Genomic DNA, 13,920 nt, shown 5'->3' on the forward strand with positions numbered 1-13,920 from the left:
TAAATCGGGGGACATAATCACTGACCAACGCAAACAGATGGACCGCTGGGTTGAGCACTACCTAGAACTGTACTCCAGGGAGAATGCTGTCACTGAGACTGCCCTCAATGCAGCCCAGCCTCTACCAGTCATGGATGAGCTGGACATACAGCCAACCAAATCGGAACTCAGTGATGCCATTGATTCCCTAGCCAGCGGAAAAGCCCCTGGGAAGGACAGCATTACCCCTGAAATAATCAAGAGTGCCAAGCCTGCTATACTCTCAGCACTACATGAACTGCTATGCCTGTGCTGGGACGAGGGAGCAGTACCCCAGGACATGCGCGATGCCAACATCATCACCCTCTATAAAAACAAAGGTGACCGCGGTGACTGCAACAACTACCGTGGAATCTCCCTGCTCAGCATAGTGGGGAAAGTCTTTGCTCGAGTCGCTCTGAACAGGCTCCAGAAGCTGGCCGAGCGCGTCTACCCTGAGGCACAGTGTGGCTTTCGTGCAGAGAGATCGACTATTGACATGCTGTTCTCCCTTCGTCAGATACAGGAGAAATGCCGTGAACAACAGATGCCCCTCTACATTGCTTTCATTGATCTCACCAAAGCCTTTGACCTCGTCAGCAGACGTGGTCTCTTCAGACTACTAGAAAAGATCGGATGTCCACCAAAGCTACTAAGTATCATCACCTCATTCCATGACAATATGAAAGGCACAATTCAACATGGTGGCTCCTCATCAGAGCCCTTTCCTATCCTGAGTGGTGTGAAACAGGGCTGTGTTCTCGCACCCACACTTTTTGGGATTTTCTTCTCCCTGCTGCTTTCACATGCGTTCAAATCCTCTGAAGAAGGAATTTTCCTCCACACAAGATCAGGGGGCAGGTTGTTCAACCTTGCCCGCCTAAGAGCGAAGTCCAAAGTACGGAAAGTCCTCATCAGAGAACTCCTCTTTGCTGACGATGCTGCTTTAACATCTCACACTGAAGAATGCCTGCAGAGTCTCATCGACAGGTTTGCGTCTGCCTGCAATGAATTTGGCCTAACCATCAGCCTCAAGAAAACGAACATCATGGGGCAGGATGTCAGAAATGCTCCATCCATCAATATTGGCGACCACGCTCTGGAAGTGGTTCAAGAGTTCACCTACCTAGGCTCAACTATCACCAGTAACCTGTCTCTAGATGCAGAAATCAACAAGCGCATGGGTAAGGCTTCCACTGCTATGTTCAGACTGGCCAAGAGAGTGTGGGAAAATGGCGCACTGACACGGAACACAAAAGTCCGACTGTATCAGGCCTGTGTCCTCAGTACCTTGCTCTACGGCAGCGAGGCCTGGACAACGTATGCCAGCCAAGAGCGACGTCTCAATTCATTCCATCTTCGCTGCCTTCGGAGAATACTTGGCATCAGGTGGCAGGACTATATCTCCAACACAGAAGTCCTTGAAGCGGCCAACATCCCCAGCTTATACACACTACTGAGTCAGCGGCGCTTGAGATGGCTTGGCCATGTGAGCCGCATGGAAGATGGCAGGATCCCCAAAGACACATTGTACAGCGAGCTCGCCACTGGTATCAGACCCACCGGCCGTCCATGTCTCCGTTATAAAGACGTCTGCAAACGCGACATGAAATCGTGTGACATTGATCACAAGTCGTGGGAGTCAGTTGCCAGCATTCGCCAGAGCTGGCGGGCAGCCATAAAGACAGGGCTAAATTGTGGCGAGTCGAAGAGACTTAGTAGTTGGCAGGAAAAAAGACAGAGGCGCAAGGGGAGAGCCAACTGTGCAACAGCCCCAACAAACAAATTTCTCTGCAGCACCTGTGGAAGAGCCTGTCACTCCAGAATTGGCCTTTATAGCCACTCCAGGCGCTGCTTCACAAACCACTGACCACCTCCAGGCGCGTATCCATTGTCTCTCGAGATAAGGAGGCCCAAAAGAAAGAAACATTGGTGCTGCCTTATCAATAAAGAAACCCAACTTCTATTCAGCGAAAGCAAAATATTACAAATCTGAAGTAAAAACAGAACGACACGGCCTTTCAGAAACACTAACTCTTTCTCTCTTCACAGATGCTGTCTAACCTGAGTGTTGCCAGCATTCTGATTTTATTTCAGCCTCTGTTCAGTGTCATTCCTGTGACATTGTTGATATATTCTAACAAGTTGGTGCAGTTTCCAGCTGGATCAAGTGCCGTTTGGGTGCTGAACTGTAATTACTGCAGCAGGGTAGTTGCTGCATCTTGAAATTAATGCTGCTTCTGGCTGGAGGTACTTGAAAGCAATTTGACACTGAAATTTGATCTAAAATATTTAACTTTTTCAATGGGATATTGCTTTCAGTATCTGTGCAAAGTAAATATTTGCTCATAGATTAATATTCTTCTTCTTTGGTCTCCTTATCTCGAGAGACAATGGGTAAGCGCCTGGAGGTGGTCAGTGGTGTGTGGAGCAGAGCCTGGAGTGGCTATAAAGGCCAATTCTAGAGTGACCGGCTCTTCCACAGGTGCTGCAGAAAAATTTGATTGTCGGGGCTGTTACACAGTTGGCTCTCCCCTTGCGCCTCTCTTTTTTCCTGCCAACTGCTAAGTCTCTTCGACTCGCCACACTTTAGCCCCGCCTTTATGGCTGTCCGCCAGCTCTGGTGAACACTGGCAACTGACTCCCACGACTTGTGATCAATGTCACAGGATTTCATGTCGCGTTTGCAGACGTCTTTAAAGCGGAGACATGGACGGCCGATGGGTCTGATACCAGTGGCGAGCTCGCTGTACAATGTGTCTTTGGGGATCCTGCCATCTTCCACGCGGCTCATATAGCCAAGCCATCTCAAGCGCCGCTGACTCAGTAGTGTGTATAAGCTGGGGATGTTGGCCGCCTCGAGGACTTCTGTGTTGGAGATACGGTCCTGCCACCTGATGCCAAGTATTCTCCGGAGGCAGCAAAGATGGAATGAATTGAGACGACGCTCTTGGCTGACATACGTTGACCAGGCCTCGCTGCCATAGAGCAAGGTACTGAGGACACAGGCTTGATACACTTGGACTTTTGTGTTCCGTGTCAGTGCGCCATTTTCCCACACTCTCTTGGCCAGTCTGGACATAGCAGTGGAAGCCTTTCCCATGCGCTTGTTGATTTCTGCATCTAGAGAAAGGTTACTGGTGATAGTTGAGCCTAGGTAGGTGAACTCTTGAACCACTTCCAGAGCGTGGTCGCCAATATTGATGGATGGAGCATTTCTGACGTCCTGCCCCATGATGTTCGTTTTCTTGAGGCTGATGGTTAGGCCAAATTCATTGCAGGCAGCCGCAATTGGTATGTATTACTCTGGGTGTGCTTTAGACTGTTTGGCCCCCTGTTCTGAGTTAATTCATGCTGGAAGAAATAGAACATTTTTCCTGTCTGTAGTGGAACTTCAAATGTATTTAAGATAATTCCTACAAATATACACAGAATATAATACAGGCCTTAGTGAACACTAATGCTTTATCCATAGATTTTCAGGTTCTAATGTTAAGTCTGTAACTCGGTTCACCTTTGCTCCAGTATATAATTGTAGGTTTCAGCAACACTTAACAGCTTGTATTATGTCTCAAGGGAAGCACAATTTTCTCACGGGAATTAAATGTTGCTTTCGTGGACAAGTTTGTGATTGAAGTGTTTAAGTGAAAAGAACAATAGATATTTGTCTTATCAGAGTAGAAGTGTTGGTAAACTTGCACAAGTACTTTAAATCTGTGGTATACGGCATTTGTACTGGGAAGCACTGATAACTGCTAAATTTCTTTGCTTATTTATGACTAGATTTGACTCCTCTTTATTATTGCCCTTAATGTTATACCTTCCTTTTAATGTATCACATTTAGAATGGTGCTTCTATTAAGATTTGTTAGAAAATCTAATGTATTCTATCCTAAGTCATATATTTCATTCAGATGCCATGTTGAATAAAAGTAGCATCACCTTGGAGTGAAATATTAGTATAAATGCAGCATGCGATGGATGTTATGTAGGCACAAGAATAATACATTCCGTTGTGATAGCTTCTTCAAAGTCCTCCCACCTCCAGCAGCTGGATTTGAATCCAGTCAGAATGGAAGGAGGTTACGCTCCTTTGGCTGCTGAGAGCTCTAAATGAAGTGATTTTCACCAGCATTAACCAGGGTAGAGCAAAAACATCCCATTTGTCAGCATTGATATCACTCTTTCTAATTTTTTTTCGCTCTCACTCTCACAGCACAAAAACGCACATAAATAAAACTTTGTGACACCACTCTTACATTGTTGAAAAGTAGCTTACAGTTTTTTTGTAAACGTCTCATTAAATCACTTTTTATTTTCTCTTTTTCCTTTCAGGCTACCCATACAGGCATGCGGACCTACATTTATAGTAAGAACTCTATTGGCTCACAGGCAGACCATAGCGGCATGAGAACGTACTATTTCAGTGCAGATACACAGGAGGATATGAACGGCTGGATCAGGGCTATGAACCAAGCGGCCCTTATGCAAGCATACTCTTTAAAGAGGTCATTCTGAATTTTTATTCAACTCTTAAACATTGTTAATTTATATGTATTAACAATATAAATATATATTTGATTTTTTTGAAGAGGACGCAGAGAGAGCAGACGAGGGTAATGCAGTAGATGTAATTTATCTAGATTTTCAAAAGCCTATCATAAGGTACCACATAATAGACTAATGAATAAGGTTAGAGAACATGGGGTCAGAGGACAGGTAGCAGAATGGATAGCTAGCTGGCTTCATGACAGAAAGCAGACAGTAGGGCTAAAGGGTAGTTATTCAGTGTCACAGAAAGCAGTGTTCCACAAGGATCAGTGCTGAGACCACTATTCATAATTTACATTAATGAGTTAGATTTTGGAATCAAAAACACAATTTCTAAATTTATAGTTGACACCAATTTCTTTTGGTGGGAACAGTCAATACTGAGGAGGACTGCATAAAATTACAAGACTATGGTAACAAACTTGCAGGATGGGTATATTTGGCAAATGAATTTCAACATAGATAAATGTAAGGTATTACATTTTGGCAAGAAAAATAAGGAGGTTGCAAATTGCTTAGAAAGTAAGAATCTAAATGTGGTAGAGGAGCAAAGGGATCTGGGAGTGCAAATACACATTACTAAAGGTAGCGACACAGATTAACAAGGCCATTTAAAAACAGCAAACCAAACACTCGGGTTTCTTTCATAAAGGTTAGATTTGAAAAGTAAAGTTGTACTAAACTTGTATCAAGTCTTGGTTAGACCACACCTGGAATACTGCGTATAATCTGGTCGTCATATTATAAAAAAGGTATAGAGGCAATGGAGAGGGTGCAAAGAAGATTGATATGAGAAATGTGGGGGGTATACCTATCAGAAGTGAATGAACAGGCTGGGTCTCTTGGATGGAGAAGGCTGAGGGGTGATCTAATAGAGTTCGTTCCAATTATGAAAGGTTTTAATAGAGTCGACACAGAAAGAATATTTCCACTTGTGGGGAAGAGCAAAACTGGAGACCATCAATAAAAGATAGCCACCAAAAAATCAAATGGAAAATTCAGGAAAAACTTCTTTATCCGACAAATGGTGAGGACATGGAATTCACTACCACAGGGAGTGGTTGAAGCAAATAGTGTAGATGCATTTAAGGAGAGGCTAAATAAGTAAATGAGGGAGAAGGGAATAAAGGTTTATGCTGATAGTTAAATGTGGAAAGGTAGGAGGAGGCTCAAATGGCATATAAATGCCAGCATGGATTGATTGGACTGAAATGTCTGTTTCCCTGCTATAAATCCTATGTAATATGTAAGCATTGTGTTGATATTGGTTCCAGAGGAGATTATGTATCTTAACCTTTGGATGTGACATTAAACTGAGATCCTGTTTGCTTATTTTGATGGTTCAGATGGGTTTTGACGATCCCAAGCCACCAATCAAAGAAGAGCAGAGAATTCTCGTGGTCTGGCCAATATTATTCCCTCAACCAACCTCACCAAAACAGATGAATTGGTCACTTATCTCCATGCAGTTTGTGGGAATTTTCAGCCAGAGAATGGCTGGTTTGTTGACTATATAACAGTCACTAGGTTCCAAAAAATACAAAATGTTTTGAGATGTTTTTGCCTAATATGCTGCTTCCTTTTACCCCATTGGAGAGTCTGCCTGTCTGGTGGATGACTTAGGATAAATTGGTTTCGGTTGTGATGCCTTCTGCTGTATTACCTACTGTCTACGCTCATTTGTGAAAAATGGTCGTATTAGGAGTGTACCAGAGGACACCCAACTCCAGCTTGAGGTACCAGTAACCGAGGAGAGAATGGTACATTCATTGTATGCACACAAGTTAATTTTATTACTGAACATTTCAAACAAAATGCAGATAAATTTACCAGGAATTTCTTCAATTAGAATTCCCATTATTGGAATGAAATGGAATGTTACATTGGAATTCTGTACTTGGACAGCTAAAATGCAATTACTCAGATCTTACCATACCATATTATTAAGCACAAACCATTTTATTAGTGTACCTGTACTTTTTATAAAATGCCAGGTCATTTCCTGCAAATTGATATGGTACAATAGTACTCGTGCACTGAGGGAAGCTTGGCAATATTATTGATTTGAGCACTTGAACTGTCATAAGGGGGTTAAGACATGAAACTAATTCATTATTTCAAAGAGAATTGGGCACTGATTCAAGTGCAAGTTAGGGCTGAATTTTAAGAGAACGATGTGGATGGGTATGGAGAAGTTGGGGGACAGAAAATCGGGATGGGCCAAATCAGTCAGGAAGTCCAATACCGATTTTGTCAATGGCGGCAAACATGGATGGTGGAGGTCCAACGGCGACATGGTGGACTGGTAATTAGGTTAGAAAAGTGGCCAATTGAAAACTGCTTTGTGTCCATGGTCAGGACGAAGGTATGGAGGTCTGTATGAATATCTAGCAAACATTGAGTGCTCTGCTGGATGTGGTTCTCCATCAGATCGGCCAACCTCTCAATGGAGGAGGCCACTTCTGCACCAGTCAGAGACATTGCCGGGGTCAAGGCTTCGATGGGCTCCTCCATTGTCTGCGCTTTGGCATGAATAGCCCTCTGGCATCACTGCCAGATGTTGCCACACCTGTTGCTGCAGCTCCAGCATTTCCCTTGTTGCTCCCGAAATCAGAGGCACATCATGACCCTGGGGTGCAGCATGGGCCTGACTTGGCCTCCCACAATCCTCCTTCTGTCACATGCATGGGCTGTCATCGCCTCCATCAGCTGCTCGGGCACGTGTGTGCTTTTCTCACCAGCTTCTGTGTCCTGATCTAAATCAGTGCATAAGCTCACCAAAGTGCATGTATCTGCACTGGTGGAGGGTGAAGGAGTATAAGTTGCCGATGGACCCTTCGAGGCTCCTTCTTCCTCCTCCAGAGATGACAGGATCCGCATCATTTTCCACTAGTGTCCGATTTGGCATAGCTTGACCTGCATTACAGAACAAAGACATGTAAAGGTCAAGGACTTGCTATCCCTCCATTCCAGACACACCTACAATGCAGACCACTGTGTGCACCAGCTGCTTGATGAGCAGCATGTCTCCATTGTTGCAGATACAGCATTGTGCCTCACGTAGACCATACTTACTATCCTGGAACGGCGCGCCAGACTCTTCGTCCGCACAGCTCCTGCCATCCTGCAGTCCGGCAAGCTCCATGGCCGCTGCCTCCATTGGCGTAAGGACATGTAGCAATGGCAGCCCACCTCCAATTGTCACCTGCTCCCTACGATATGCGCTTTCTTCTCTTGCAGACAGAGGGAAAGAAGATGTTGGATCCCTAGCAACATCAGTCCTACCATACAGGCTGATAGCAGTCCAGTTGCCACTGATGGGGACACACAGACACCTCCTGCATGTGTTCCCTTCCCAGGGACCTAGCTAGATTCAAATACAACAGGGGGCCTGCTTTCAGGGCTACTGTGACAGGCCACTGACAGACATGTTTCATCCCCTGTCCCTTTGCCCATGTCTGGTGGGGTAGCCTGCTCTCGTCCCAATGCAACATCCTACCTGGACAAATGCGCGGCTCAAGTGGATGAAAGGATTAAATGATGTTCATTTTCACGACCCAGATTAGGTCATTGAGCCGCTTGCAGCACTGTATCCATGTGCACGAGGTTATACCCTAGCTACTGACCTCCTCAGCAATCTAGAGCGAGGTCTGCTTGGCTTGACTCACCGGTCTCCTCCTCTCATCCCTTGGGAACAAGATGTCCCTCCTCTCCCTGATAACCTGTGGTAGCACCTGGAGGGAGGCATCAGGAAAGAGTGGGGCCATACAGGATCTCCTGTCAGCCATCTCTAATCATCCAGTGTCTCCTTCTCCTCTTCCAGACCTTCCCAATGCAGAGTTCAGTGCAGGGCTGCCAGCCCTTTATAAATGGCGCCAGACCTGCCAAGGCGTCACTTGATGCCCTGCTCCCCGCCTCCGGGTTCGACTCCGACCACATAATTGGTCAGAAATCATGACTTATTAGTCTTAATTAGCCGGCCACTGAATCGCATGCGTGCGGCCAGCCACTCCATCCCCCGGCTTGCCTTGCATCCGATGGCAGGACCGGCATTCAAAGCATAAAATTCAGCACCTAGACTTATCATCTGTGAGGATCCTGTGTAAAATGACATTGGACAGTCTCAACCTAATTCCTAGTGGATGTGATTTCATTGATCAAAACTCAAAGGGGGGAACTTTTCCAGCCAAGGAGAGGCAGATTTGGGTGCGTGCGAAAGTTATAGCCACTGAAATTGACTTTAGTTTGGGATCCTAACATCATCCTGCCCTCCTCACTTTCCTAGGGTGGGATTGAAGGCAAGTGGGTGACCCCCTTGGATCTGTCTGATAAGTATTTAAGGTAGGTAAGAAGTCAGTTAAGAACTATTTTAAATCTCAATTCTGCATTTCCCATCAGGCGACCTGTTTCCTGACCTGTCAGCAACTCACCGAGGTAAGTGCACAGTGGGAAGAGCTTCTTCAGTGAAACTGACAAGCTGGGAAGGCTTTGATCAGTGAACTGAAGAGCTCCAGCCACGGCCAGTTGAGAGGCTGCTGTTCAAAGCATCACTTCTGAGTGTTGTCATTTTTTTGGCAGGTTTTTGCCAACTTGGAAGGCACTTCACCTGTCTTGCACTTCATTCACCTTCAGCTATACTACCCTGGTGCCACTCTTCACCATGGCATGGGAGCAGCTTCTGCAGCTGCACCTTGCACCTCTGATGAGGGGCAAAAGCAGAAGCCACACCACTGACAACATCTCCAGGAGCAACACCTTCTCAGCCACATGCCCTCCACAGGGCAGAGGGGTGCGACTTCCAACACAGAACTACAAGCAGATAATCAGCTCTTCAGACATATCTGAGCACCAGTGCATCAGGAGGCTCAGGCTCTCAACCAAATGAAAGCACATCTGATAGAGCTGCGTCCCCTCAGTACTGCCATCAGGACTGTCAGCCTCCTGGATCACATCTGCCGTCCCCAGATCAAGACCACCTGTGGGCCAGGTAGGTATACATTTCCAGTGGCTGACAAGGTGCCTCTCACTGGAGGGTCACTAGCCCCCACCCCAGGTCTCTGCCTCTTGTTAAGTTGTGTGCTCTCTCCTCCTGCAAAGAGAAAAGCAGAGAGGTGTGAGTCTTCATAATGGTTGTGTGGAGAGGAAGGAAGGACACCATTTGTAGAGGGTGACTGAGACATGGGTGCGAGAGGACAACAGGATGAGGGTGAGTGAGAGTGTTAGCTGCTCAGATGAAGATGTGAGGTGCCTGCAGAGAGAGGAATGGGTGGAGCTGCAGGGAGTGTTGGCCTGAGGAATGCTATGCAAGAGACTGTTGGACAGTTAGTGTGTGAGGCTTGGCACCTGAAAGTGTTATGCCAGTCATCTTTCCTGCCCTCCAGAGGTCCTGGATCCTCTTGGTGCACTGTCTCCAGGTTGGAGGGACCACACTTTTGCTGACTTCCTTGACCACTGCTATCCATGCCTGCTCCGTTGAAGAGGTTGCCCTCCTCTGCTCTTGTCGTCTTTGGGAGAGCTCACCCCATTGCAGTTCCTCATCCCACAGCAGGACCTCCAGGTAAAAGTAACACACCAGGGGAGCAACCTTCCCAGGTCTCCTATCCACGCCTGTGGTTACTGCAGCCTCAAAAATCTAAGTGCTGGTGAGTCCTTGCAATCTGTGCCATGGCCCCATTAATTAGTCCTTTGACAGAATGGATATGTTATCTTGCCCACCCTCCCTAATTGTTTAGGGAAGCAGGATGCTAATGCTGTTGATCTGGGAAAGAGCCTTGGCAAAGGCTGCCCATTGGAAATTTGGATCCCTGACCCGCAAATGGTCCTACTGTTCTGGCAGGGACTAAGTGCAGAAAATTCTGCCCACAAACTCAGACAAAATGGAAAAGTCGTGTCAGGGGAGGGTGTAACCCTGATAATGAAGGGTGTCATAAGGACAGTAGTGCAGAAGGATGCTGCTTGGGAGAGCATCTAGTAGAATCAGTATGGGTGGAGATAACAAAATACATGGTTCAGAAAACACTGGTGGGATTCATTTACAGGCCCCCATCTGCAGCTACACTGTTGAACACAGTATTAAACAAGAAATAAAATAAACTTATAACAACGGCTGTGTAATAATTGTGGGGGACTCGAATCTTCATACAAACTGGTCAAATTAAAATGGCAGAAGTAATTTGGAGGGCGAGTTCATGGAATGCATTTGAGATAGTTTCCTAGTACAATATGTCATGGAGCCAACCAGGGAAGAGGCTATTTTAAATCTTATTTTGTGTAGTGGGTCAGGGTTAATTAGTTAGCTCATAATAAGGGATTCTTTGGGCAAGAGTGATCATAATATGAAACAAGTTCACGCTGAGTTTGAGAGTTGTCATGCTAGGCCCCCACCTGCCAAGAATGAGACACGCTAATTTTGTCATGAACATTGATTTTAAACTGTCACTGGAGCGAAGAAAGGACCTGTTAAACAGATCAGCCATGACTGGAAAAGACATTTGCATATCAACAGATAGTGTTTGGAAGGACAAAGCAGCCATTCCTCGACACATTCAACCCACAATGGACTTTTGATCACTGGATGTTGAAGGTGGGGGAGCTCGCATTCCAGTTTGATTGCTAAGATGGCTGAATACACAGACACACAGCTGGTCAAACCAGCTAATCACATGACTAACCTGCTGGGCAATCTGAATTTTTAGAATTTGTACAAACAGTTTTGGGAAGAAAGTCTGTTTGCTCCTGGGCTGAGAAGATCTCTCTCATGTCTGATCCCATCTCTTTCTCACAAGCCTCTGAATTCACTGAAGGCACATGAACCCCAACAGAGAAAAGTTTCCTACAGTGAACAAGGTTTAAGAAGAAACATGGGCCCTAACGAAAAGCAAGAGCTACCTACAATCAAGGACTCGACTGTGAGCTCGAAGCAAATTGACAAAAACTGTTCCAATATTGCCTCAAACTTTTCCACTTTATTTTTCTTCTCTTTTCTATCTCTATTTACATGTATGTATTGCGTATGCATGCTAGCGTGGGCGCGTCATGTATCCGTAGGCGTCAACCGAATTAGAGTTTAAGTTTAATAAATTTCAACTTTTCTTCTTGAAACCTAAGAAAGCCTGTTAGTGCTGGTGTCTTTGCATTATAATTGGAAAGTGGTGAACAAGGATTCACCAAGGGGGAGCTAAAAACATGGTGTGTTTAAAATTAAACCCTGTTACGGTAAGACCAGGTGAAGGCTGAGAGGGACCCCTAGATACCTTTCTCACCTGATCGTAAACAGAGTGTTTAGTTTAGTTTAGTTTAGAGATACAGCACTGAAACAGGCCCTTCGGCCCACCGAGTCTGTGCCGACCATCAACCATCCATTTATACTAATCCTACACTAATCCCATATTCCTACCACATCCCCACCTGTCCCTATACTTCCCTACCACCTACCTATACTAGGGGCAATTTATAATGGCCAATTTACCTACCAACCTGCAAGTCTTTTGGCTTGTGGGAGGAAACCGGAGCACCCGGAGAAAACCCACGCAGACACAGGGAGAACTTGCAAACTCCACACAGGCAGGACCCAGAATTGAACCCGGGTCGCTGGAGCTGTGAGGCTGCAGTGCTAACCACTGCACCACTGTGCCGCCCAGTATGAAACTTGAGTATTGCAATTAAATAAAGCCAAACACATTGGTATGAGGGGCAAGTTGATAAGGTAGATTGGGAAATCAGATTAAAAGCTATGATTGTAAACGAGCAATGGTGAACATTTGAAGACATATTTTAAAATTCTTAAATCTACATTCCATTGTAAAATGGCTGACTAAGTATCTTAAGGATAGTATTAGATGGATAAAAAACTTACAATATTGCCAAGAAGCATAGTAAGCCCAGTGATTGGTCTTTGAAAACAGTGAAGGGTGACTACAAAGTTGATGAAGAGGAAGAAAATAGAATGTGACAGTAAACTAGCCAGAAATGTAAAAACAGATTGTAAGAGCTTCTACAAGTATGCAAGAGGTAAGAGAGCAGCAAAAGTAAACTTGGCTCCCTTAAAGGTTGAGACAGAAGAAATGATAACAGGGAGTAAGGAAATGGTAGAAATGTTAGTTATTTTGTGTGCCTCTTCACAGTAGAGGACACAAAACAAATGCCAGAAAGGTAGGGAACCAAGGGTGTAGTGAGAACAAGGAACTTAAAGTAATTAATATTAATAAGGAAAATGTACTGGAGAAGTTTGAGACTGAAAGTCGATAATACTCCTGGACCTGGCAGTTGATATCCGAGGGTTCTGAAAAGGTGGCTACAGAGAAAGTGGATGCACTGGTTGTGAGATTCCAAATTCCCTAGATTCTGGAACGGTTTCAGTGGATTGGAAGGTAGCAAATGTAACACTGCTATTCAGGAAAAGAGGGACAGAGAAATCTGGGAAGTGCAGGCCAGTTAGCCTGTGATAGTCATCTGGCAGATGCTGGAATCCATTATTAAGGAAGTGGTAACAGGACATATAGAAAAGCAAAATATGATTAGGTAAAGTCAAGATGGTTTCACAACAATTTATATTTATATAGCGCCTTTAACGTAATATAGTGTCTGAAGGTGCTTCACATAAAACAAAATATGATAGCCACATAAGGAGATATTAGGTCAGATGACCAAAAGCTTGGTCGAAGAGATAGATCTTAAGGAGTGTCCAAAAGGAGGAAAGCAAGGTAGAGAGCCGGAGAGGTATAGGGAGGGTATTCCAGAGCTTGGGGTTTAGGCAACTGAGGGGCTGCCCACCGATAGTGGAATGATTAAAATCGGGGATACTCAAGAGGTCAGAATTGGAGGAGAGCAGCTATCTCGGAGGGTTGTGGGACTCGAAGAGTTTACAGAGATGGGGAGGCGCCTGACCATGGCCATGAAAACAAGAATGATTATTTTAAAATCAAGAAGCACAGGGGTAATAGGTGAATGGGATTTAGTGCGAGTTGAGACACAGGCAGCAGGGTTTTGAATGACCTCAGGTTTATAGAGGATTGAAACATAGAAAATAGGAGCAGGAGTAGGCCATTCGGCCCTCCGAGCCTACACCGGCATTCAATATGATCATGGCTGATCATCCAAACTCAGTACCCTGTTCCCACTTTCTCCCTGTATCCCTTGATCCTTTTAGCCCAAAGAACTATATATAACTCTTTCTTGAATATATTTAATGATTTGGCCTCAACTGCTTTCTGTGGTAGAGAATTCCACAGGTTCACCACTCTCTGGGTAAAGAAATCCCTCCTCATCTCGGTCCTAAATGGCTTACCTCTTATTCTTAGACTGTGACCCCTGGTCCTGGACTACCCGCCATCGGGAACATCCTTCCTGCAT

General features: G+C 45.2%; 1 protein-coding gene across 6 annotated transcripts in view; it reads left to right on the forward strand.

Annotated features, from left to right (window-relative positions):
- plekha7b (pleckstrin homology domain containing, family A member 7b) overlaps positions 1 to 13,920 on the forward strand; it is a 549,182-nt gene that overhangs the window by 412,445 nt on the left and 122,817 nt on the right. For all 6 annotated transcript variants that reach the window (XM_068046273.1, XM_068046275.1, XM_068046276.1 and 3 more), the window contains one exon: positions 4,354 to 4,526. In XM_068046273.1, coding sequence (XP_067902374.1) covers positions 4,354 to 4,526 — 173 coding nt within the window. The remainder of the gene's footprint in view (positions 1 to 4,353; positions 4,527 to 13,920) is intronic.

This window comes from Heterodontus francisci, chromosome 14, assembly GCF_036365525.1.
Source record: "Heterodontus francisci isolate sHetFra1 chromosome 14, sHetFra1.hap1, whole genome shotgun sequence".
Classification (NCBI taxonomy): domain Eukaryota; kingdom Metazoa; phylum Chordata; class Chondrichthyes; order Heterodontiformes; family Heterodontidae; genus Heterodontus; species Heterodontus francisci.